General features: G+C 35.7%; 2 protein-coding genes across 5 annotated transcripts in view; one reads left to right on the forward strand and one right to left on the reverse strand.

Annotated features, from left to right (window-relative positions):
• The window catches only part of LOC115220705, a 7,063-nt gene extending 2,571 nt beyond the window's left edge, over window positions 1–4,492 (forward strand). The window contains exons 2-3 of the mRNA XM_029790852.2: window positions 1,163–1,432; window positions 4,236–4,492. Coding sequence (XP_029646712.2) covers window positions 1,163–1,432; window positions 4,236–4,435 — 470 coding nt within the window. The 3' untranslated portion in view covers window positions 4,436–4,492. The remainder of the gene's footprint in view (window positions 1–1,162; window positions 1,433–4,235) is intronic.
• An 8,186-nt stretch (window positions 4,493–12,678) lies between these two features.
• LOC115221111 overlaps window positions 12,679–24,575 on the reverse strand; it is a 78,425-nt gene continuing 66,528 nt past the window's right edge. For all 4 annotated transcript variants that reach the window (XM_029791326.2, XM_029791324.2, XM_036510264.1 and 1 more), the window contains 3 exons: window positions 21,779–21,911; window positions 18,392–18,525; window positions 12,679–16,195 (listed from right to left, as the gene is read on the reverse strand). In XM_029791326.2, coding sequence (XP_029647186.1) covers window positions 16,061–16,195; window positions 18,392–18,525; window positions 21,779–21,911 — 402 coding nt within the window. In that variant the 3' untranslated portion in view covers window positions 12,679–16,060. The remainder of the gene's footprint in view (window positions 16,196–18,391; window positions 18,526–21,778; window positions 21,912–24,575) is intronic.

Raw genomic sequence — 24,575 nt, forward strand, 5'->3', positions numbered from 1 at the left:
GGAAAAAAGACAGGAGTGTAAACAACAAACAGGTGTATTAGTTTAACGCTCGGGAAGTGAGAAAGTATTTTATATTTCGAGCCTACGCTCTTCTACAGAAAGGAACACGAGAAAATAAACGTATATATGCGTGTAAGTGTATGTATGTGTATGTTTGTATGGGTGTATATATATATATATATATATATTATATATATATATATATATATATATATATATATATATATATATATATATATACTTGTATTTTTGTGTGTGCTGGTATGTACGTGCGTGTATGTGTTGCATGTGTGCGCAGTATGGTTGAATGGTTAAGAATTTTTCTTTGTAATCATGAACTTTTTGTATCGATCTGATTGTTTATCGATTTGGGTCACCCCAAGATTTTTGATGAAATTTCGAAGAAAGAAACTGTGGAAGCCCCTCGATTGGTTATGTCTGTGATTTAATGGTTCGGCAACCTCGTCATACCATTGCGTTACGCTGATTCTGAGGATTGCATTAAGGTTACTTGTGTCTGTAGAGTATTCCAGCACTTATGCGGCAATAAGAGAGAAAGAGAAAGGATGGGCGGGGAACGGGGATGGGGTAAAGATTGTGAAGGAAGATTAAAAAAAGGGCAAGAGGCGGCAGACACAGAATGAGGAGAAAGAACAAGAGATCAAAGGAGGTGGGTGGGGGGATAAATTAGGGAGGAAAACAATGAGAGACCGAAGAAGAAAATGTGCAGATATAAACTATGGAGAAGAAATAAGAGAGATAAACAGATGGAGAAGGGTGTAAATTAGAAGGAAAGAGTAAAAGAATTACGGAGACGTACTTGCACAGCAAGTGACCTGATCTGAGATCGTGTGCTGAAACAAAAACAATTGCAGCGTGGAAGCTGTTTAAAAGTCATTTAAAAACACACAAAAACCATTAGATTTATTTCAACATTTAAATTTAATTTGCCAAAATATTTTCGTCGCTTTGAGACCGCGACCTGTTCACTGACAAAATTCCATGCGGCATCTCTAAGAATGAAAGACTGAAAAAAAAAATTGAGACAGGGAAAGAAAGCGAGGTGGGAGGGAGAGAGAAGAAAATGGTAGAAAAAGCAAGAAAAATCTATTAAATGTGTGCTTTGCTTATTTATCAAAAACATTTTTTTTTTGTTCGGTAGGTTTGTTCTGGAACATGTTCCATGGCATCAATGCTAATTTCAACTGTCCCAAACCATACGGTTACTTCCGAGACCCCAACAACTGCACCGTCTTCTACCGTTGTGTCAATTCATACCCGTATTTCTTCACGTGTCAAACTGGAGCTGTTTTTGATGAGATTCATGATATCTGTACATGGCCAATCAATGTACCCGAATGTTTGACAGACGATCAACATGTCACAACAACGCTACCTCCCGAAACCATTCGGCCGACACGAAGTTCTATAGGTGTGTATTTCAATTGTTCTTTATATGTTGTTTTCTTATTCCTTTGAAATGGAATTCTTTCTGAGACAAGAAAGAACGTACGTTGTCAAGAATGTTGTAAGGTATCTGGCCAGTACTAAAATCTTCCTGAAGGGACAGTTCAAACAGATTTGTGACATTGAGTTATAACTTAGCTGAAATATTAAGTCAATCAAATTGTGATCTTGAGACCTAAATAAGTTGGTGTCTTGGGTTATGACCAAATTTCGGTGTTGAAATATAACCGGAGGTCAGTTTTATACAATGACCAAGCTGTGGTCTTGAAACTTGCGCTTGACGTATCAAATTCTTGAAACTGCATTATATCACAGTTAACTATATTTCTACTCTACGTGTTTGTCCGTCGGGACGACAAGGGCCATTTAGTCATTTTCGAAGGATGACTGATGACTGATGACTTGCGCATCGTCTTTGTTTAAAATGAAGAATTACGCGTCAATCTTAGTCTCTCGTCCGATCCGTGACCGTCTTCCCTCGAGACCAGGTCAAGACGACTGAAGATAGAGACGGAGGCGGGGAATGACTCAGATGTCCCGTCTTACTCTCAACACTTCACAATGCGTTGCTGCAGTTGCTCTCCTCGTCACTGACCCATGAAAGGTTTTTTAGGCAGAGTCTACTGGACACAGTCTTCTCGTGCATAAATATTACATACCCGTTGGCTACTCCCGCCTGGTCACAAGACCCTGGATATCATAGCTATTACACACTACATTATACTACACAGAAAAACTAAATCTCTGCCCACACTCCAGCTATGCTGCGCTTTGTTATACAATTCCCTGCATTTCTTTCTGCTCTACAAAAACACGCTGCGTGACATTCTACTACACCACAGCACCTTCCCTTCTGCTCTCTACAATGCAACGCATCGATTCAGAGATTTTAATGGGATCTTCGTCTGGGGATGAACGGGGCTCATCGTCACTGAAAGCCTTTAAGGAGTGACAACATTGAATCATTGAATTTTGCCCTAAAAACGAACGGGTTGTGAGGAGAGAACTGTAAACCGACGTTTCATTAACTTGATTCATCAGAGTGAAACTTCTACGCTAAGGATTCCATAAAGGAATGTGCGCGTGTGCGAGTGTGTGTGTGTGTGTCCATGCGTGCGTGCGTATGTGTGCTGTTATTATATTCAAATTGCCTATATTTTGGGCAGAGAAAAATGGAATTGTGTGGTGTCCAGGTCCTATTAGAGACGTGTTTCTGAAGTGAATTAATTTCTACTACAAATAGAAACCCGATCGATGAGAACGAATCTGAACGTACACTACACTCAATGATAAAATATTAGTCAGGCAACGAGAGAGCATCTACATTATCGTTCGACCAGCAAAAAATAGCAGCTAAATCTCCTTTAAATCACACCCTACCGTCTTTAAAAGTGAAAGACATCACCTTGATATTATCATTTGGTTTAGATTACTAAGTGTATTTGATATTTGCTGTGCGCCAACACATTTCAATGTCAAATTCTATCTCAGAGAACCGGAGACATATACAAAGTAAACTAACTTCTATGGTGGATCGAAACTTTGCCGCTGATTTGTTTTGTTTGGTATTTTTCTCCGACAATTCATCGTCATTTCTTTGAAGACATTAACTTCAATACCAGGCTTATAGTTCCATAATATACAAGTGACGAGACATTCCCTTATAAAAACTGTTATCCTGTGTGTAATGTAGCAATCAGAAAGCGGACGGTGAGTTTGATAGAATGCCGAAGAAAACAACCGAGAGATTGGCTGCACCTATTTTGAAATAGTGTTGCGTTCTGTGATCAAAATATTTAGTTTTCAACAGCTGAATCCACCCAGCTTTATGTGAGTTTCATGGTTTATAGTGCGAGCTGGCAGAAACGTTAGCACGCCGGGCGAAGTGCTAAGCGGTATTTCGTCTGTCGTTACGTTCTGAGTTCAAATTCCGCCGAGGTCGACTTTGCCGTTCATCCTTTCGGGGTCGATAAATTAAGTACCAGTTACGCACTGGGGTCGATGTAATCGAATTAATACCTATGTCTGTCCTTGTTTGTCCCCTCTATGTTTAGCCCCTTGTGGGTAGTAAAGAAATAGGTATTTCGTCTGCCGTTACGGTGTGAGTTCAAATTCCGCCGAGGTCGACTTTGCCTTTCATCCTTTCGGGGTCGATAAATTAAGTACCAGTTACGCACTGGGGTCGATGTAATCGAATTAATACCTATGTCTGTCCTTTTTTGTCCCCTCTATGTTTAGCCCCTTGTGGGTAATAAAGAAATAGGTAGTAGTAAACTGTCTGTTCTGAATGAGCTGTCCTATGTTCCAAGGCGATCTAGCCGTGATCATCCTGTCTCATTTCCAAACAGAGCATATCTCGCACTAGGCTGCCAAATATGTTCCACCCATCGATCTCGGTCTCACCATGGACGGTTCTAATAACGCATCAATTTTTATATGAGAGCCCCTTGCTGGTCCTTCAACCATTCTGTTTTTGGAAAAAGGTTAACTGTGAGCGACCATTCCCATTCCGCCAATGACCCTTCCCACAGTCCAAACTTAGCTGATTCCGAGAGAAAAGAATCGTCCCCAGCACTCGATTGGTAATTCATTAATCTTTGAAGGATGAAAAACAAACTTGACGCCAGGATTTGAACTCACAGCAGAGAAATCTGACTCAAGTAACGCAAGGTATTCTAAGCCACATTTTTACAACTCTTGTTAATTCGTTACCTTTTCAATGCATGAGTGTGTCAGTGAAAGACCGCTTTTATTTTATATTTCCACAGGCAAAAAGATAGTCACAGACAGCATAGTGCTGGAGATACCATCTGATTATATAAGCGATGAATCTCAATGTAAATTCATCCAGTTGACTCTGAACGTTATTTTGCAAGCGTTGGTCCAAGGAAGTAGCGTCACTAAATGTCCGGATGGAATATGCGCCGTACCAAGGATAGAAGTTGTCTGCAATACTGATTACAAATGATGGACAGTCCTTGCAAATTACAGCGAAATTAATTAAAAAGCTCAATTAATATTGCAACGCGATTTGCTTTTCTTTCTTTCCTCCCGATACGTCTCATTTTCCTTCTCTCACTTCATATCTGTCTCTCTTTATCATGTCCCATGTTTCTTTGTCTAGCTTCCTTTTACTCTTTGCATAAAAGACGCACGGACATATTATTAGGTTGGCAACTAAGTTCCCGCCGTTTTTTTTTTTTTAATTAAATTTTTTAAAAGGTTTAATAAAAATTACCAACTAATTAATCAATAATGTATTCACCCTTGGTGTTTACAACTTCTTCCTAACATTCAACAAGATTTTCAATACCTCGTTGGTAGAAATCACCCGATTTCGACACGAAAAATGGATCCAACCAAGCTCTCAATTCTGCATCAGTATTGAACGAAACTCCGCGCATAGCATTTGAAAGAGATCGAAAGAGGTGGAAATCCGTTGGTACCAAATCAGGAGAGTACGGCGGGTGTGGCAGCATTTCCCAGCCATGCGTTTAAATGGCTTCCTTGGTCATATTGGCGATATGAGAGCGAGCGTTGTCATGCAGAAGAACTCCACGTTGCCGATTAGGTCTTTTCTCGTGAATAGCCGTGTTGAGTCGTTCCATCTGTTGAACAGAGTTCCGCGTCGACCGTTTGGTTCCGTTCAAGCAATTCGTAATGGATAATCCCTTCCCAATCCCACCATATGCACATCGTTTTACGCGGATGAAGATCTTGTTTCACGCATGGTGTCGCTTGTTTACCAGGGCTAAGCCATTCCTTACGCTGCTTCATATTGAGGTTCAAGGAACCATTTTCCGTCGCCAGTAACGATTCGGTAAAGAAATCGTTGCTTATGTCCATGAGTTGAGCGGTGACGAGCAAGTAAACCAGCAGAGATTGTGGCTCGTTGATTTTTGTTGTTCTCACTTAAAACATGCGGAACCCATGCTCCATACTTCTGAACCTTTCCCATCGAGTGAAGATGCTTCTCTATAACAGTGTTTGACGAAGAAATTTTAGTGCAAAAGTTGGTTTAATCACTCTTCATCGAACTCAATTGGACAGCCAGAACGAGGTGCGTCTTTGAGGTCAAACTTTCCATCTTTGAACTTGGCATACCAATCACGAGCGGTTCTTTCAGCTATGGCACACTCTCCATACACAGCAGAAATGTCGCGAACAGCTTTTGCGGCCTTAGAACCTTGATTAAAAGCAAAAAGAAGGCGGTGTCGAAAATGCTTAACTTTTTCTTAACTTGACATTCCATTTTAATGATCTGAAAATAATCAAAAATTAACTAAAATTAACTAGAAAAAGAAAAAGATTTCAAAATTATTCAAAAATAGATTCTAAAATTAAAAAAAAACTGCGGGAACTTAGTTACCAACCCAATAGATGCACCCCATTTTCATGTAAAGCAAAACGAAGAAAAAAGTCTGTTTTTATTGTATTAATGTTTATGGGAAGCCAAACATCTTGCAGAGGACCGGGAGTGGTTTGAAAAATGTTTTTTTCAGAAAAGGTTGTACGAGATGCCATTGAATTCGATATTCGAAAAGCAAAACCGGGTAGTTCGGGTGTTAGTTCATTTCTATTCATTTCAAACAGCTTCGATAGAAAAACTGAAATATTAGGGTTTACTAATTATCACTAATCAGTAAATCTGCCTATTGAATGTTCCATGTGTGTGCGTGTTCGTGCGTACTTGCGTGTATATATATATATATATATATATATATATACGCCATGATAGATCGTTAGCCACTACACACATTTTTTCTCTTCTTGTTTCTCCCCTTTCTGTAGAAGAGCATAGGCTCGAAATATAAAAGACTTTTTCTATTCCTGAGCGTTATACTAATACATCTGTTTGTTTTGTACACCACCTGTCTTCGTCTTTTGTTGTGTTTCTTTTCGTAAACTCTCCCTATATATATATATATATATATATATATATATATATATATATATATATATATATGCAGGTATAACGGTGGCTTGTTATAACGGCTGATTGGTTTCCACTTTTATAATGTGGTGCTTTATTTTATTTATAGTTTCTATTTGGAATAGATAACTAATATAATTTATTTCTTAAATAAGAATCTATATTGATAAACCCGTCACTTATAACTTAATTATAAGTATTATCATTATACATAAATCTCAACACAAGCTACATAAACGCCATAGTGAAAAGTATATATATCAAGACGCTTGAAAGGACATGCTGAATGTGCATGTATGTTGAAGATAAGTTCGTGTTCTTTTTCACTGCTATAAAAACAGTTTCATAATTGCAGAAATAAATTTCATTAACAGATTGGAAAGAAGTTGAGAAAGAGAAAATATTGACTACATTAGTTTATTTATGTACATTTAATATTTACAGTCCACTTAGAAATAAAGCAATTTGTCGTAGAGAGTTACGACATAACTTCATTACTACCTAATTCTTTCATATTAACTATCAGAGTTACACAACAATTCAAATAAGCCTTAGGATCTTTTCGGTTTGAACGGCAGTTTTTTGAAATAATTTCCACGTAACTAAACACTTTTAAACTTCGTATACTGGTAGAATGTGTTTATAAAACATCTTTTTCTCTTGGCTTTATTGAGAAAATTCTATAGTTTGTAAGATATTTGTTCTTTTTTCTTCTTCAATTTCAACCAATCAATTACGTCTATTGAGGTAAAAAAAATATTTTGTGCCGTATGAATATGTACCTCGTTTAAGAAACAGATTGGGTTTATTTACATTTGTGAAGAAAAAAAGATACCCTTCCCCCTAACTCTAAAACAGATTGAAATGTAATAGATCGATACTAGGGTCATAATTATGGGTGACAATTTCATATGACACTGCTAGAAAAAACTGCCGTTCAAACCGAAAAGATCCCTAAATGCTCATTCATACCTGAATTCTAAGAACCGTATTTCGTGAAAGAATTCTCTTTGATGAAAGTTTAGAATTCAAATATGGGCAGAAATTTTAACCAATGGGAAACCAACAATTATACTTGTTCGGGCAACATGACCATTACGTCATATTGCTGCCTTTTACGACTTGCTTGCTGCTCGATACACAGGCAAAAGGGTTTCAATGTTTTGCGTAACTTAGAGCGACACACATGCATACATATATCCGAGCATGAATACCAGTGAAGCTGATGAAATCTTGACTTTCCATTTGAAGTGTCCATGTTTCATATACATAATCAGGACTTATGTGCAGCCTTCAGAGATATTACTGGCACAGTTCACCTGAGCTGGTATCATGATTTGTACACAACTTTGTAGACCTCTTGCAATGAAGGGTCGAAGCCCCTAATAAAAAGGAAACCGTTAGCAATGTCCAATCTCATATCAAGACCTTCAATGGTTGCATTCCGTTTTTGCTGTTAAATCCAAACAACGTTTGTGATGACAGGAGAATTAAGTGATGTTTGATGGGCAATAATCCTAAATCCATTTCAAATTCTGGCACAAAGCCAGCAATTTCAAAGGAAGGGATAAGTTGTTACATTAACCCCAGTATTCAACTGGTACTTATTTTATCGACTCTGAAAAGATGAAAGGAAAGGCAAAGTCAACCTCGGTGGAATTTGAAGCGGACGAGATGTTGTTAAGCATTGTGTCCGGCCATTCAAAGAGTCTGGCAGCTGAACACCTTAACAATAAGTCTAAATTGAAAAGTCATTTCACTCACACTGGTCACTGCCATCACTCACTGAATGTTGAACTTAATACAATGAACTCATTTGAGGAAAAAAAATATTCTTTTCTACTCTAGGCACAAGGTCCGAAATTGGTGAGGGGGGGGCGTCGATTAGATTGACCCCCAGTACGCAACTGGTACTTAATTTATCGACCCCAAAAGGATGAAAGGCAAAGTCGACCTTGGCGGAATTTGAACTCAGAACGTAAAGACAGACGAAATACCACAAAGTATTTCGTCTGGCGAGAGAAAAATAAGTCACAACAATGAATTAATACATTTCTTTTTTAATCTTTGTTTTGTTTTATTATAGTTTGTAGTCTTACAGTGACTTTGGCAAATACAAAATAAGATTCAGTACAATGTAACAAATATTTTTTAATTAAGTACAGTTAATTGGTCTCCAAATGATCAAACTGCAGTTGAAATGTAGCCAGGGAATTTTCTTTTTCTTTGACATAAAATGTATATTTATTGACGCAACATGCAGTGTGGAATCACCATTGAGATTTAAAAGGGGTGTGAGCACCAAAGAGCTGAGGTGAGCTCGAGAAGAAGAACTGAAGTCTGTGACCCGTTTGTGATTCTCCAATTGTAGCCACTTCCCTCGCTAACGCCCTCAGGGTAAGGGATAAACGACATAACGTCCTATTTCCTCCCCAACACTAAACGTTCCAGGCTGTATGACCCCTTCGTGAGAAAGTGACATATTTTACATGTTAAAAATAAGTGGGGTGGGGGGAGACAAAAACAGAAGAAAAAAAAACAACAAAGAAAAAACCCAGACTTTTGCCCAATTTTAACTGCTGCACAGATTTCATCAGTTTGAGTGAAGAAGTTTAGTTGAAAACTAAATACAGCAGTATAATAATAATATCGATGAGTGGAGTTTAGTTTTAATATTTTACAATTGATATACACTTTCTTTATATTTATACACACAATAGTCTCAAAATAATGAGTCATATTTTAATTATACAGCTACCGAAACAGTTTTATTATCAGATAAGATAAAAAGAGGGGAATAACCAGAGTTATGCTATAAGTCTCTACTCTACAATTAACTTGCTGGTACACTGCAGCATCATGCATAAACATATATGCCAATATCGTACCATACTTCAGCATCTATGGATGCCTTACGAATCACTAAAGAAAAATATCTTGTGGGGCACCACTTGAAACTGTCACATCTTCATGAAATGAAACGTAGAGCAATTCAACGAGATGTAGGAAGCAATCTCCATCCAAATTATTCCTACATGGACAGGTATAACTTGGATAATTGAGCTCAGCACTGCAAGCTAACTAAACCCTATTTAGGGTACTGTTACTGCTTACAGCAGTGAGTTTTTATCCCTTTGGTCTTTGTGTGTTAGAATGGAGTCATTTCAGTGTCAAGTGTCATGGCCTCAACCCAATGCTGATGCGAGACCAGACGGAACTCTCAGCCACTTGGTTTACTGCCAAATCCTATCTGAGCTCTTTAACCAATATACAAACCCACAAGAGAGCTTTGTAACTCAGTTGCTTAACTTGGCCAATCTCTTTGATAATCCCTACAGCATTTTTAATCTTGGAATTATTTAAGCCCTAGAGACAAGATGACCAGAGCTAGAATCCTATTGACTGGCTGCTTACATCTGGAGCATAGACATACTTCAGTAGAGCTCACTAGTACTACATAACATGGTTGACAGATTTTCTTGTTTAGCTTATATGGCAGCCAGGGTTCAACTCTTAGCACAGGAACAGCTATAGGCTTTATATATGTATGTGTGTGTGGCATGAAGTTCAACAAGGAGAGCTCTTGATCAGTTGAGGAGGTAAAAGATATTGTATATAAATGAAATGGTTCCTTTTTACTATCATAACAAAAGAGCCAACCTCAGTGCTGTCAATTCTCCAGTAGTTTCCTGCAAGTTCAGCACTTCACTGACGACTCTTTCTCTCATCAAGTAATAAGAGGAATAATGGCCTTTCTCAGGGTACAGCATGGTACCAGGGAAAAGATAGACACAAGTCGGGCAGATACCACCAATAACAAGATGTGGCCAGAGGGTGACCAGATTAAACAAGAACAAATACTGTTCAACCACTTTGGTCATTTCAACAACATAATCATAATTATATATTTGAAATCTACTATCAATTTGTTATGTTCCTTTTTTTTCCCCCATTACCTCCACATACCAAAGATGAAGAATTTCTAGATCAGTGAGCAGAACTCAGTGAAGGTCTCAGAGTTCAAATCTGTCAAACAAAATTATTAGCATCAAGCAGAGTTATGGATTAATTTACATTTTCTAAAGCAACATTTTTTCAGGAAATAGTATCAGCAGTCTAAAAGTCTAATTTTGCATTGAGTTTGGTTCACTTAGTTATTTCGTTGTCTGTCATATAAAATATAAAATCAAAAATATTGCCAGGTAGATTTTGTTTACTGTTGTTATATAAATAGCTATTTCTTTGGAAATCTGTCAGTTATGATAAAGAAATGGTAATACCACGGAGAAAATATTGAGAAGCAAACAACAAGGTTTAACAATTGGTTAATTGGTGGGAATTGAGATATTACAGTCCAGAAAGAAAAGTAATTAATAAATTGCAATTAAGTCTAAAAATTCATTCTTAATGACTAGAATAATTAACCCTTTAGCAACCAAACTGGCCATATCCAGCTCAAATATCCTACCTGTTTTTTGTTCAAACTGACCAGATCAGGCCTCTCACACCTACCCGGCAACGTCATTCTATCAATAAACAATCACATCACTGACATCTGAAAACTGAGATAGGATTAATTCAAAACAATGCAAATAAATAAGGATTACATATGACAGAATAATCTGAATGCTAAAGGGTCGAATAATAAAATTAGAAGAAACTCTCCAATGAGAGAGAGGGGGGAGAGGGGGAGAGAGAGAGCAGGACGTGGTAACTTATGCATATGTATGTATGTATGTGTATGTATATATATATATATAAGCTGCAAAGACATCACAAAAACTGTTACTCAGAGTTTCACATTAGGAAGGGCATCCACTTGTAGACACTTTGCCAGATCAGACTGAGCCTGGTGCAGCCTCTGGCTCACCAGTCCTCAGTCAAACTGTCCAACCCATGCCAGCATGGAAAGTGAACATTACACAACGACGATATATACATATATATAGTTAATCCAAACATGAAAACACAAAGAGAAGAGAAAATGTGAGGATGTGGAACAAATATAGTGTTATTGGATGCTCAGGAAAGGAAAGAAAGGAAGATTTAACGTTTCAAGTGGAACTTTCATTGCCACCGAGTCAGTGGTTGCAGTTGTGTGGAAATTTCCAAATCTTATGGAACAGGTTTGGTGATATAAACAGGAAAACAGAATTCAAAACATGGGTATATATTTTTCTTAATTGACAGAAGTTACAAAAACTAACTCAAAGAGATGAGACTTTTGCACTTTGGCACGAATCAAAGTTTGGCGATAAGTGCCAATGCATGAAACTCTTGGTCCTCAAGTCACTTTGTCATTTTTGCTTCATCAGCATCATGTCCATTTTCCATGCTGGCATGGGTTGGATGGTTTGACAAGAACGGACAAGCCAGAGAGCTGCACCATGCTCCAGTACCTGCTTTGGCATAGTTTCTACAGCTGGATGCCCTTCTTAATGCCAACCCATTTCTTTATTACCCACAAGGGGCTAAACATAGAGGGGACAAAGAAAGACAGACATAGGTGTTAAGTCGATTACATCGACCCCAGTGCGGAACTGGTACTTAATTTATTGACCCCGAAAGGATGAAAGGCAAAGTCAACCTCGGCGGAATTTGAACTCACAACGTAACGACAGACGAAATACCAAGCATGTCATCCGGTGTGCTAATGTTTCTGCCAGCTTGCCGCCTTTATGCCTTTTCTTAATGCCAACCACTTTACAGAGTGTATCAGGTGCTTTTTATGTGGCACCAAAAGTTATCTCATGTAGTGAATTTAACAACTTCCTATGTTATTAAACAGACTCTTCCATGACATTGTTGCTTCTCTTTCAACTCACACACTCAGATTAAGTCATTTGTTATTAGATAACTTCCTAATATTTTACAGGTAAAAACATTCAATTATTTTATCAAAGTGCAAAAATAGTAGTAAGGGGTCAAATTAACAGGATACCAACAGTTTGTATATGATCTGACTCCAAAGAGACTGGTGTGTTGGTCTTCATCAGCAAGATTCGTGTTATTTAATAATGGTAATAAAAACGAAAAGAGAACAGTGAACTTATTATGCACGGAGGAGTAAAGAATCCAATATTTCAGATGGTTTTCTTCCGGAGAACAAAATCAACAGGAGGGAAATGTATGGAAAGACAGCAGAGTATTTTTTGGTCGATGTAAAACTCTGGTTTTCTCTCCTGGTTTTCTTTCCTATCAAATTTTCTCTGAAGGAGGACAATTTCTGAAATGTTGGATTTCCCACTTTGCACAGCAGCTTCACTAAACTCTTTTTCATCAGTTCCACCAATTTGTACCATATCACCAGCATTATACAGTGTCAATAGCAAAGACCACTCAACTCTTGAGATTAGTCTAAATAGGCTTAAAGGGAATGTATATAGATCTATGCACTAAACATCAAAAGTACAAAAGGATAATTGTTTTGTTAACTGGCAGAACTGAGCTCAAAATTGTCCTTCATGCACAGCTTCAAAAGCAGAGTAAAGTTACCCCTGCTTTGGCTATATCACATGAAAACAAAATCTCTAATAGTAGCAGTAGTAGCAGCCAATAAGTCAAAAGTTCTAAGGGCAATATAACTGGATTTAGGATGAAAATTAACAAAGTGAATTGTGTTGAAGACTGGCAAAGACAAAGATGTTTCTTTTTTTTATAATTAAGCTTAATTCATTGTTTCTAAGTCAGAGTTTTGAATTTTGCTGGATCAAAGGGTAAAAGACTAAACCTTGCGTGACTGGAATATACAGTGAGATTAGTAACACCATGAAATAGTAATAATATTGGTAGCTAATTCTTCATTTTTAGTCAGTTTTACAAGGTTAAAAATTAAATGAAATATTCAAATTAATATTAATTATAATTTTCTAACTAGCATTCTCTCTTGAATCAAGAAAAAAAAAACAAAAACTGAGTGATACCAAAGGGGGTGGCATTTTTCAGTTCGTACAAGTGTGGTAATTAAATAAGGAAGTAGGATGAGTAAGGGAGCAGTTTCAGGAATACTGAAGAAGGAATGGTTCAAGAACTTTTTTTGTAGTTAGAAATAGTTGTGTTGAGAAAATGGTGGAAAATGTATGTTTATAAGTTTTGAAGAAACACAAATGTGAGACATAGGGATTTTTTTTGAGTAGGTGATCTTTTAAAATGGATACTGGGAGAAAACTGGCCATCTTATGGGGCTTGTGTATGTAATCCACGGGAAATGTTTTGAAGAATAATTATTATTAGAGACATTAGCAAAGGAGTTGTTTTATGCAACCATGCATATGTATAAAAAGAAATTGATTCAAATCACTTTGAAGATGAGATGCAGCCTTTACATTTAGTACAGAAAATCAACAAATATAATAGTAATAATATTAATGATGATGATAATAATAATAATAATAATAATAATAATAATAATAATAATAATAATGAGGATGAGGATGATGATTCAATGTGTGTGTACAGGTTGAAATACATAAATACAAACTTGAAAAGTGAAATTAACTGAAGAACTGTCTTGACATTTTTAATAAAAAATACAATTTGAAATTGAACATTTAAAACAGACATAACATAAATCCAATTTATTTGGTAATTTTTTGTTTTTGAATATAATGCACATATTTACAATATGTATAAGTGTGTGTATGTGAGTGTGTGTGTATATATATATATATATATATATATATATATGTATATATATATATATAAAGGGATCAAATCTAAACCAAGCATATGAAGCATAGACTTGCCATAAAATATTACACTAAAAAAAAAAAATTGTTACAAAGTTTAATACTTGTGTTTTTTCTTCAGTTAAAATGGTGAGGGGGGGGGGCATTCAAGTGAACAGAAGTATCTAAGGGTTGTATTCAGAACAATGTTTTTCTAAGAATTTTCTACTAATGTTTTTTTTTTGGGCGGGGGGGTAAAGTTAGAATATTCATGCTTCCGGGATTTATTTACCAAACTATAAAACAACAAGCACAATACCAATCTATTCTCTAAATGGAAGACTTTGTACAAGAGGTTGATAAGTTCAGTTGAATTAAATAATTTCATGTTTCAGGCTGTTGCTCTTCATCAGAGAACAGAGAAGATTAAAAGACAAAAAAAAAAAAAGCCTTGAAAGAGTTGTTCTTTAGTTGCAAGCTAACAATGCTGCACATTGGTGTGCAACCAAAACAACAAAACAATCATCCTTGCTCTCAGATCAAAGTGCAAGCAGCCAAAAACATTATATTTCTTCACCTAAATTATCAAAGAACTCTTTCACACATTCTCTTATGAATTATTGCCAATGGAGACCATCACCAAGTTTCTTTAGATTCCAGATTTTAACCTATTTTCGAACTGACCTTGAAGTTTCATACAAACACATATTTACATTTTTTTTTTTTTCTTTTTTCATACTAATATCTTTTAGCAAGGTTTTAAGATATGTAGAAACAGAGAGTTGGATTTCAAGTGAGACTTACTGATTACAATGTTAACTTTGATTAAAATCTCAATAAAACAGCTGTTAAGAGATTAAAATAAAAAAACTTTTTTTTTCCTCTTAGTGTAACCTTACAACATAAAGCTGAAAATTTCCTTAAACTTAAATCCAAGAATGCAGCAGTCAAACCCAGCAAATATAGAAATAAATAACAGTTGTTTATTTTCTCCATTTGAAGCTTAAACTTGTTAAATTATTTGTACTGGTAACATCAATAATACAAAAAGCAGAAAATCTCTTCAAGGAATTGGTTTAAAATACATGAAATGGAATTTAAAAAAAAAAAAAAAAATATTACCAAAAAGCAAAAACAATTAATAAAAATATTTTGATGTATTCCAATGTATTCCATGACAAATCCTAGAAAGAAAGAACTAACACCAAAGAATGGTTAAACATCACATGAAGTAATAAATAAAAACTGCAACTTAAGATTAATTTAAGGTTTCACAGTTGAAACGAACCAATTTAGAACCAATAAAATGGATGAAACAACAAGGAACAGAGGTTGACTTTGGGTTGGTTTCATTTCCTCAAAGGTTTCTTCTCAGCAATAATAATTGAAAAAAGATTTCCACATCCAATTATTAAACATTTGAGAGTTTTCTTGTATCTTCTCATAAGAAAGAATTTCTCATTCAGTTCTAAAATATTTATCACAGGTCTTTTACTGAAAAAACAGGAAAGGATAAAAAAAAAAAATATTAAAAATAATCGAAAAGTAAAATAAAAAAGAAAATGCAAAGGAAGAAAAGAAAAAAACTCATTCAAATTAGTTAAAAATAATTTGAAATCTGATAACTTTTTCTTTTTTTTTGTTGTTTCTCTGGAATTCAAGTTTCCAATGTTTTGGCACATTTGTTGAATGTCCTGAAAGACTGCACAAACCAAAAGGACAATCATTAAACAAAGCAAATAAATATGCTATGGAAAAAAAAAATTTAGGGGGGGTAGGGGGAACTGGAGAAATGGAATGATGTAAGAAGAGAGAATGAAATCACAGAGTTAAGAACTAAAGTTTTTTTTTTTTTTTGATCACAAAAATTGCTCTCTGGATTAAGTTTCTAGCTTTTTGTCTTTTTTTTTTTGTGGTATTTTTTCATTGTTTTTTTGTTTCAAAGTATTCTTTCTCAGAGTTCCAACTTGTAAGTCTGCTCAGTTTGATTGATTTAGTCACTGACTTCTGAGCTACACCGGGACCGCTGTCTCCGATTGGAAGAAGAAACAAAAAGACTAACACACTTTCTAGATTCCAATTGCTCAAGCCAATATTCTTGCTCTGTAGGGTCCACATATGTTAAATTCTGAAAAATAATAATTAAGGTGCAAAATAAATACATAAAATGCACACAGACATGCATACACACACACATAACATAAAACAGAGTGCTCAACATTCTGAAATAGAGCAAGAATGATTTACAAGCAAAATAAGACAAAGTATGAATATTTAATTTATTCAAGACACATTTCTAGGTTTCAATTACAAACTCAATCTCAGAAAAGTAGACAAAATTTGTTTTCAATCCAGGTTTTTAAATACAGACTAAGGCCATTTTATATTGCATTAACCAACTCTACATCTGATGGCAACAAAAAGATTAAAACAAATCCATTAATCCACACATTAAATCTTGCTCATCATCATCATCGTTTAACGTCCGCTTTCCATGCTGGCATGGGTTGGACGACTCTAACTGAGGGCTGGTGAGCCAGATGGCTGCACCAGGCTCCAGTCTTGATCTGGCAGAGTCTCTACAGCTGGATTCCCTTCCTAACGCCAATGAGTAATTATTCATGGATTTCTTTTAGTAAAACGGAAAAACACAAATACTGAGCAGAAAAATTTGTCGGCAACCAGCCACGAGGATCGAACTCACACTCCTCCAACTTCTAACATTGCAGTAAAATTCGCCAGTCAGCAGTTTGGCTTAATGGGTAAAGCACTCCAGCTAGATATTGGAGGGGTGTGAGTTCGATCCTCATGGCTGGTTGCTGGCAATTTTTTCTGCTCTTAAAAGGATTTTATCCTTATATATATATATATATATTTATTACTGACGTGGGGAAAATTCTTATGAATTAACCCTGAAATTAGGACCAATACGGTAATAACGGAATTTTTTAGAAATTTCTATCGGCATCTTTCAAGACGCATAAATTATAATGGTTATTGACAATTTTGTCTTTTTTCGGCATATTTGGCATTAGAATTTTTCTTTTGCCCTTATTTTATAAGTTATTTATAAATTTAACCTTTAAAGGTATTTTTTGATATGCTGGCCATTGATAAAATTTTTTTCGAAAAAAAAATTAAAAAAATTTTATCCTACATTAGTTATATATATATATATATATATATATATATATATATATATATATATATACAGTTCAGTATTTACATGCTGAAAAAACTTATCTTTCTACTTGTTCTCCAATATATTTCAACGCTTCAAAAACAAACTTATGACAAGTTTGAGCAAGTTCACATCTATAACTCTTTCTTTCAATCTTTACTCTTTAATTATTGTGCGAAGCCCATGGGAAACATTCGGAGTTAATCATGAAGCTATGAGATAATACATGGCTAATTCAAAACAATGTGAATGAATAAGCATTACCATTTGACGGCGGAATAATTTGAATGCCAAACTGTTAATGAAGCAGAAGAATACTACTTTCTGGTGCAGCTAAGCAAATATTCAAACACTTCTCAAGGGAGAAGAACACAATTGTCGAAAGTAATTCCTCACTATTCTATTCACAAAAGCTAAATTCTTACTTCGGTCTGTTATGAGGCCAAGGACTCACAAGGGTGGAGCTTGAGCTGGTTTCAAGGGCATATAAGTGATTCAGATTACAACACTTCCCCTGGATGGGATGCCAGACCTTCACAGGGTTAACTTCCCATCTATTGTTGGAACTGAGTGGGATGGGGCAAAGGGGAAATGAAGTGTCTTGCTCAAGAACACAATGTGTGCCACCCAGTCTGGGAATCAAAACCACAATATTACAATCATGAATGCAACAACAAGACCATGAACCTTCACACTTCCATGTATACACATGTATTTATTAATTAAGAATTAAGCCTCAAAATAATTATTGGTAAACTTTTAATTCCACTCAAGACACAAATGAAACATTCATCTAGGATGGCTCAGGGTCTCAAGGATTTGGTTCACCAACAAAGTTTCCTCTATTCTATTTGCACAAATATCATTACAAAAATTCATATTAACGCTTTTGATACCAACCCTGCTGAAACCGTCCCTGGCCCTGTAGTACAAATGTCTTGTTTTCATAAGTTCTGAATTAAAATCTTCCACCAAATCCTTGTCACAATTTATGTCCCTAACACTAGCTTAATGATAACTAAGTTATTTTACTAAATTCTTTGTTATATTTAAAATTAATTGAAAGAAACAAAGAGCATCTCAACAGAAATAGAGTAACAAAAGGGTGAATGATGTTACATAGAATAATAAAAAAAATATTACCTCTAAATTAAATAAATCAGGAAACTCTAGTCGTAACTGCATCCAATCTTTGGGAGGTTTCTGAGATGAAGGGGAAGTCGACAAATGAAGAAGCTTCTGTCGTGACAATTTGCATTTCAGTTTTTCTTGGGAAGCTACAAAATTGGAAGCAGAATTTTTAGAACATTCAGAAAAAATACCCAAGCATGAAATCCAAATTGTATCCATAAAAGCAGGGATTATCCCTGTCTGTGTGCGTTGCGAAGGGTGTAATGCGTTTCAATGTAAGTTATCCTAGATTTTTTTATTCTTTTACTCGTTTCAGTCATTAGACTGTGGCCATGCTGGGGCACCACCTTGAAAAATTTTTAGTTGAATGAATTAACCCCAGTACTTTTAAAACCTGGTACTTATTCTATCAGTCTCTTTTGTCAAACCGCTAAGTTATAGGGGCATCAACACACCAACCCCGGATGTCAAGCGGTGGGGGGAGGTAGAGTCAAAGACAAACATAGACATAGTTAGGCACAGGAGTGGCTGTGTGGTAAGTAGCTTGCTTACCAACCACATGGCTCCAGGTTCAGTCTCACTGTGTGGCACCTTGGGCAAGTGTCTTCTACTATAGCTTCGGGCCAGTCAAAGTCTTGTATGTGGATTTGGTAGACGGAAACTGAAAGAAGCCCGTCGTATATATGTATGTATATATATATATATAATATATATATATATATGTATGTATGTATGTATGTATGTGTATATATATATATATATATGTATGTATGTATGTATGTATGTATGTGTATATATATATATATATATATGTATGTGTGTTTGTCTCCCCAACATCGCTTGACAACCGATGCTGGTGTATTTACATCCCCGTAACTTAGCGGTCCGGCAAAAAAGGCCGATAGAATAAGTACTAGGCTTACAATGAATAAGTCCTGGGGTCAATTTGCTCGACTAAAGGCGGTGCTCCAGCATGGCCGCAGCCAAATGACTGAAACAAGTAAAAGAGTAAAGGAATACATACATGTCTACATATATATATATTTATATCTATCTATATATATATATATATATATATATTATATATATATATATATATATATATATATATATATATCTATCTATCTATCTATATATATATATATATCTATATATATATATATATATATATATATATATCTATCTATCTATCTATATATATATATATATATATATATATATATATATGATGGGCTTCTTTCAGTTTCCGTCAACCAAATTCAACCTTTAACTCTGGCGGCGAACTGGCAGAAACATTAGCACACCAGGCGAAATGCTTAGCAGTATTTCGTCTGCTGCTATGTTCTGAGTTCAAATTCCGCCAAGGTCGACTTTGCCTTTCATCCTTTCGGGGTCGATAAATTAAGTACCAGTTACGCACTGAGGTCGATATAATAGACTTAATCCGTTTGTCTGTCCTTGTTTGTTCCCTCTATGTTTAGCCCCTTGTGGGCAGTAAAGAAATAAGAAACGTTAGCACGCTGGGCGAATGCTTAGCGGTGTTTCGTCTGTCTTTAGGTTCTGAGTTCAAACTTTGCCTTTCATCCATTCGGGGTCGATAAGTTAAGTACCAGTTGTGTACTGGAGTCGATCTAATCGACTGGGCCCCCTCCCCCAAAATTTTGAGCCTTGTACCCTGAATAGAAAAGGCTATCAACAGGACAGAGGAAAAGCAAGGTAGATAACTCTTACAATATTGCAATTACACCCCTTTGCAACTATTCTTCATAAAGTCAGAGAAAACCAACAGCGACTTTTGGAATCAACGGGACCTGTTCACCGTGAAGTAGAAATGGGACACTACATACAGAAGTCTTCCACTTCAAAACAGATCTCTCTTCTCCTCTTTAACAGCAAATTGTAGTCTCTTTTGTGCGAACTTTTTACTTCATGCATTTACAACAGAAATTAATTATTTCTGTCACAAAATCAGTTAAAAATCCCTTGATAAACCCTTCACTAAATACCAACAGATAAGAAGGACAATAAACTATACTACTGAACAGAAAACTGAAAGATATAGCAATAACATGCTCTGTCATTCAATCTGCTAAAGATAGTAGCTAAATTGCTCTCAAATCATACCCAACCATATTTAAGAAATAAAAAAAAAGGCCACACTAGATGACAACAGGGGTACTAGAAATAGCAGATCACATCCTAACATCTTTTTTTGAGTAACTGGATTTAGACGATTTATATTTCATATTAAACCCAAATAATTTGTAGTAAGAGTTGGCTACAATGCAATGCAGCAGATGTTGTGATACCCTCTGCTCTGAGTTCAATTCCAACTGAAGTCAACTTTGCCTTTCATGTCTTGGGAACAATCAATTACCAACCAAAACAGTGTGGTGGTGGAATAGCAAGAGGATTGGTAAGAGGCTTTGTGGTGTGAGGTTTCTCCTGGCTCTTTGAGTTCTGATAGCAAATCCTGCAATGACGCTGAAGCCAAGAAGCACTGGACCATGTCAGCAGTGAGAAGAAAGAGACTTGCATGAATGAGCAACTGTTTCTCTTTCAAAAAAAAAAAAGGCGAACCTTGACCGATGCCTAATGAAAGAATCTTGACACATGCACTTGTATATAAAAAAAACTATATGGACTAAGCCAGGTATGAGTTTGTTTTTGTTTTTTGAGAAGCAGGCTGCATAAGACATGATTCATTATCAAGGGTGGGGGCCACACTCGCCAAAAGCTTTAACTTTCATTTGTTACCAACCTGGCTGAAACCAGCTCTGGCTCTGGGTGCAAATGTCTTGTTTTCATAAGTTTTGAATTAAAATCTTCCACCAAATTTCAGTCACAATTTATGTTCCTGACACTAGCTCAATGATAACCAAGTTATTTTACTAAATTCTTTGTTATATTTAAAGTAATTGAAAGAAACACAGAGCATCTCAACAGAAATATGATAACGAAAGGGTTAAAATATACAATAGAGACACAATTCTTAACCCTTTTGATACCAACCTGTCTGAAACTGCTTCTGGCTCTGAGTACAAATGTCTTGTTTTCTAAAGTTCTGAATTAAAATCTTCCACCAAACCTTAGTTACAATTTATGTTCCTAACACAAGCTTAATAATAATTCTTTGTTATGTTTGAAGTAATTGAAAAAAGCAGAGAGCATCTCAAAAAAAAATACAGTAACGAAAGGGTTAATCATGTTATCAGAAAGTTCTGCTGGCCACAGTTTGCACAGAATTGAATTAAACAATATGAGGGAAAAGCATATTTGAAAGGTGCCACATCAGAGTTATTTTGAATTCTTAAATTATCTGGTAATTTTCATTATATTTTCATTAAGGAGTAAGTGTTAATTAGGAGTTGTGTGAAGTGCTTGAAAACTGTTTCTTACAAATTTCGGGCAAAATATCATTCATCAAATGAAGAACATCTGTCAAAGAATGGTATTTATTTTCTTTTACATCTCCAAAGAAAACAGATCTGGAACTATTGACACAACCAGCTGATCTGGGCCCATTACACTTCTGGAAATAGAAGAAAAAAAAGGAAAGAAAGAAAAAACATAAATATGTTGTACATAGAAAAGCATAACAAAATATCAGTTGTAAGCCAAATGTTTCTAAGATTTAAGAATTAATTATGATAATTAAGGATAGAGGAGAGGATTACAGTGAAAATTTCAGCAAAACTAAGAACAAAAGTTCCGGATAGTTCTATGAAAGAGGAACTTGCAGAAAGTGCTTGTGGTCGACAAAAAGAAAAACAATTACATTTTCATTCTGGGTCGGATCATTATTATAGGTTGAAGGAGATTCTGGGTCGGACCATTATTATAGGTTGAAGGAGATTAGAGGGAGGTTTTTAAAGATGGAAAACACAAGACTGAAAAAGGGACACGGTTCTTTTTATTCATTAGTATTTGAAGTACATTAGTGAGAATGTTTGTCTATTGGGTGAAAAGATTTTTATTGCAAATGGTATATCTCGAAAAGCATTATAGAATGTCGACTTCTTTCAGAGTTAATGTAATTCCTGAATTTGATGAGAATGGAAATATAGCCTTATTTACAAAGTTTTTAGAATTGTTTGGTATTAACCTGAGAAACTCCACATTCAGAGTTTTAATATTAATAGACTCAAAGCTGGCAAAGTAGCAGAATGGTTAGCATGCTGGACAAAATGATTAGCAGCATTCCATCAGAGTTGTTATGTTTTGAGTTCAAATTTTGCTGAGGTTATCTTTACCTTTCATCCTTTCGGGGTCAATGAAATAAGTACCAGTTGAAAACTGGGGTCGATGTAATCAACTTAACTCTCCCCTAAAATTACTGTCCTTGTGCCAAAATTTGAAGCCAACTTTAATAGACTCTAAGGTGGGGAGTTAGCAGAGTCGTCTGCATGCCATGCTTGGTAGCATTTCATCTAGTTTTATATGTTCTGAGTTCAAATTTTGCCAAGGTAGACTTAGCCTTTCTCCTTCTTGGGGTCGATAAAATAAGTACCAGCTGAGTACTTGGGTTGATCTAATCAATTTACACTGTCCATTTGCTGTCAAACCATCAAACCCATGCCGGCATGGAAAACAGACGTTAAACGATGGTGATGGGAGAGGAGACGCAGGGCAGCAGCATGCAGAGAGGACTGTGAGTTGTTTCGAGGTATAAATGAAGTTGGAAAATGTTTCTAAACAATTGAGCAGACTTTGAAACGACTCTTTTGACACAATTACTAAAATATTTCTCTGAACATGGGAAGTACAATTAACTAACTGAAAATAACAGACTAATAAAGTGGAGCCTGATCAGCTGACAGCTCGTTTGGTTTGGAATTCCTTTCTAAATATTCTTTTTTTATATGAATATAACAACAATGGCAAAATAATTATCTTTGTTACAAGATACTTTGGATCTTTTCGGTTTGACCGGCAGTTTTTTCTAGGGGTGTCATATGAAATTGTCACCCATAATTATGACCCTAGTATCGATCTATTGCATTTCAATCTGTTTTAGGGGTGGGGGTGGGGTATCTTTTTTTCTTCACAAATGTAAATAAACTTAATCTGTTTCTTAAACGTGGGACATATTCATACTGCACAGAATGTTTTCAACTCAATAGACGTCATTGATTGGTTGAAATTGCAGAAATTGAAGAAGAAAAAACAACAAATATCTTACAAACGATAGAATTTTCTCAAGAAAGCCAAGAGAAAAAGATGTTTTATAAACACATTCTACCAGTATACGAAGTTTAAAAGTGTTTAGTTACGTGGAAATTATTTTTAAAAACTGCCGTTCAAACCGAAAAGATCCGCTACTTTTATTGTATACGAAAGGGCAGAAAGCTGTTAATTTTAAAATAAAATTTCCATCATTTCTGGAAATAGTAGAGAGAGAAAAAAACGCAATATTTCATTATAGACATTGAGATGGCTTTTTTCTGTCATTTCTTTGAAGAGTTATTTCCCTTAGTTTGTATATTTTTTTAATGCACAAACAAGAATTATTTAATATCTTTTATTCTTTTACTTGTTTCAGTCATTTGACTAAACAAATCGACCCCCCAAGACTTATTCTTTGTAAGCCTAGTACTTATTCTATCAGTCTCTTTTGCCGAACCGCTAAGTAAACACACCAACATCGGTTGTCAAGTGATGGTGGGGGGTACAAACATAGACACACAAACATATACATACATATACACAGATATATACATACATACACACACAGATATATATATACACGACGGGCTTCTTTCAGTTTCCTTCTATCAAATCCACTCACAAGACTTTGGTCGGCCCGAGGCTATGGTTCAAGACACTTTCCCAAGGTGCCATGCAGTGGGACTGAACCCAGAACCATGTGGTTAGTAAGCAAGCTTCTTACCACATTGCCACTCCTATGCAAAACATTAATTTTAATTTTGTCTGGACACGAACTGATGTTTTCTAATCAACACCAATATATTGCTGACACTTACCACCGTCAAGAGAACACAATAAGTGTAATGAGAATGGTTTCAATTAAAGCAATCAGGAATCAACATCCTCATCATTATCACCAACGTTTAACGTCCGTTTTCCACGATAGCATGGGTTGGACGGTTTGACTGGGGTCTAGGAAGCCAGGAGGCTGCACCAGGCTCCATTCTGATCTGGCAGTGTTTCTACAGCTTGATGCCCTTCCTAACGC

The sequence above is a fragment of the Octopus sinensis genome, linkage group LG17 (assembly GCF_006345805.1).
Source record: "Octopus sinensis linkage group LG17, ASM634580v1, whole genome shotgun sequence".
NCBI classification, from domain to species: Eukaryota; Metazoa; Mollusca; class Cephalopoda; order Octopoda; family Octopodidae; genus Octopus; species Octopus sinensis.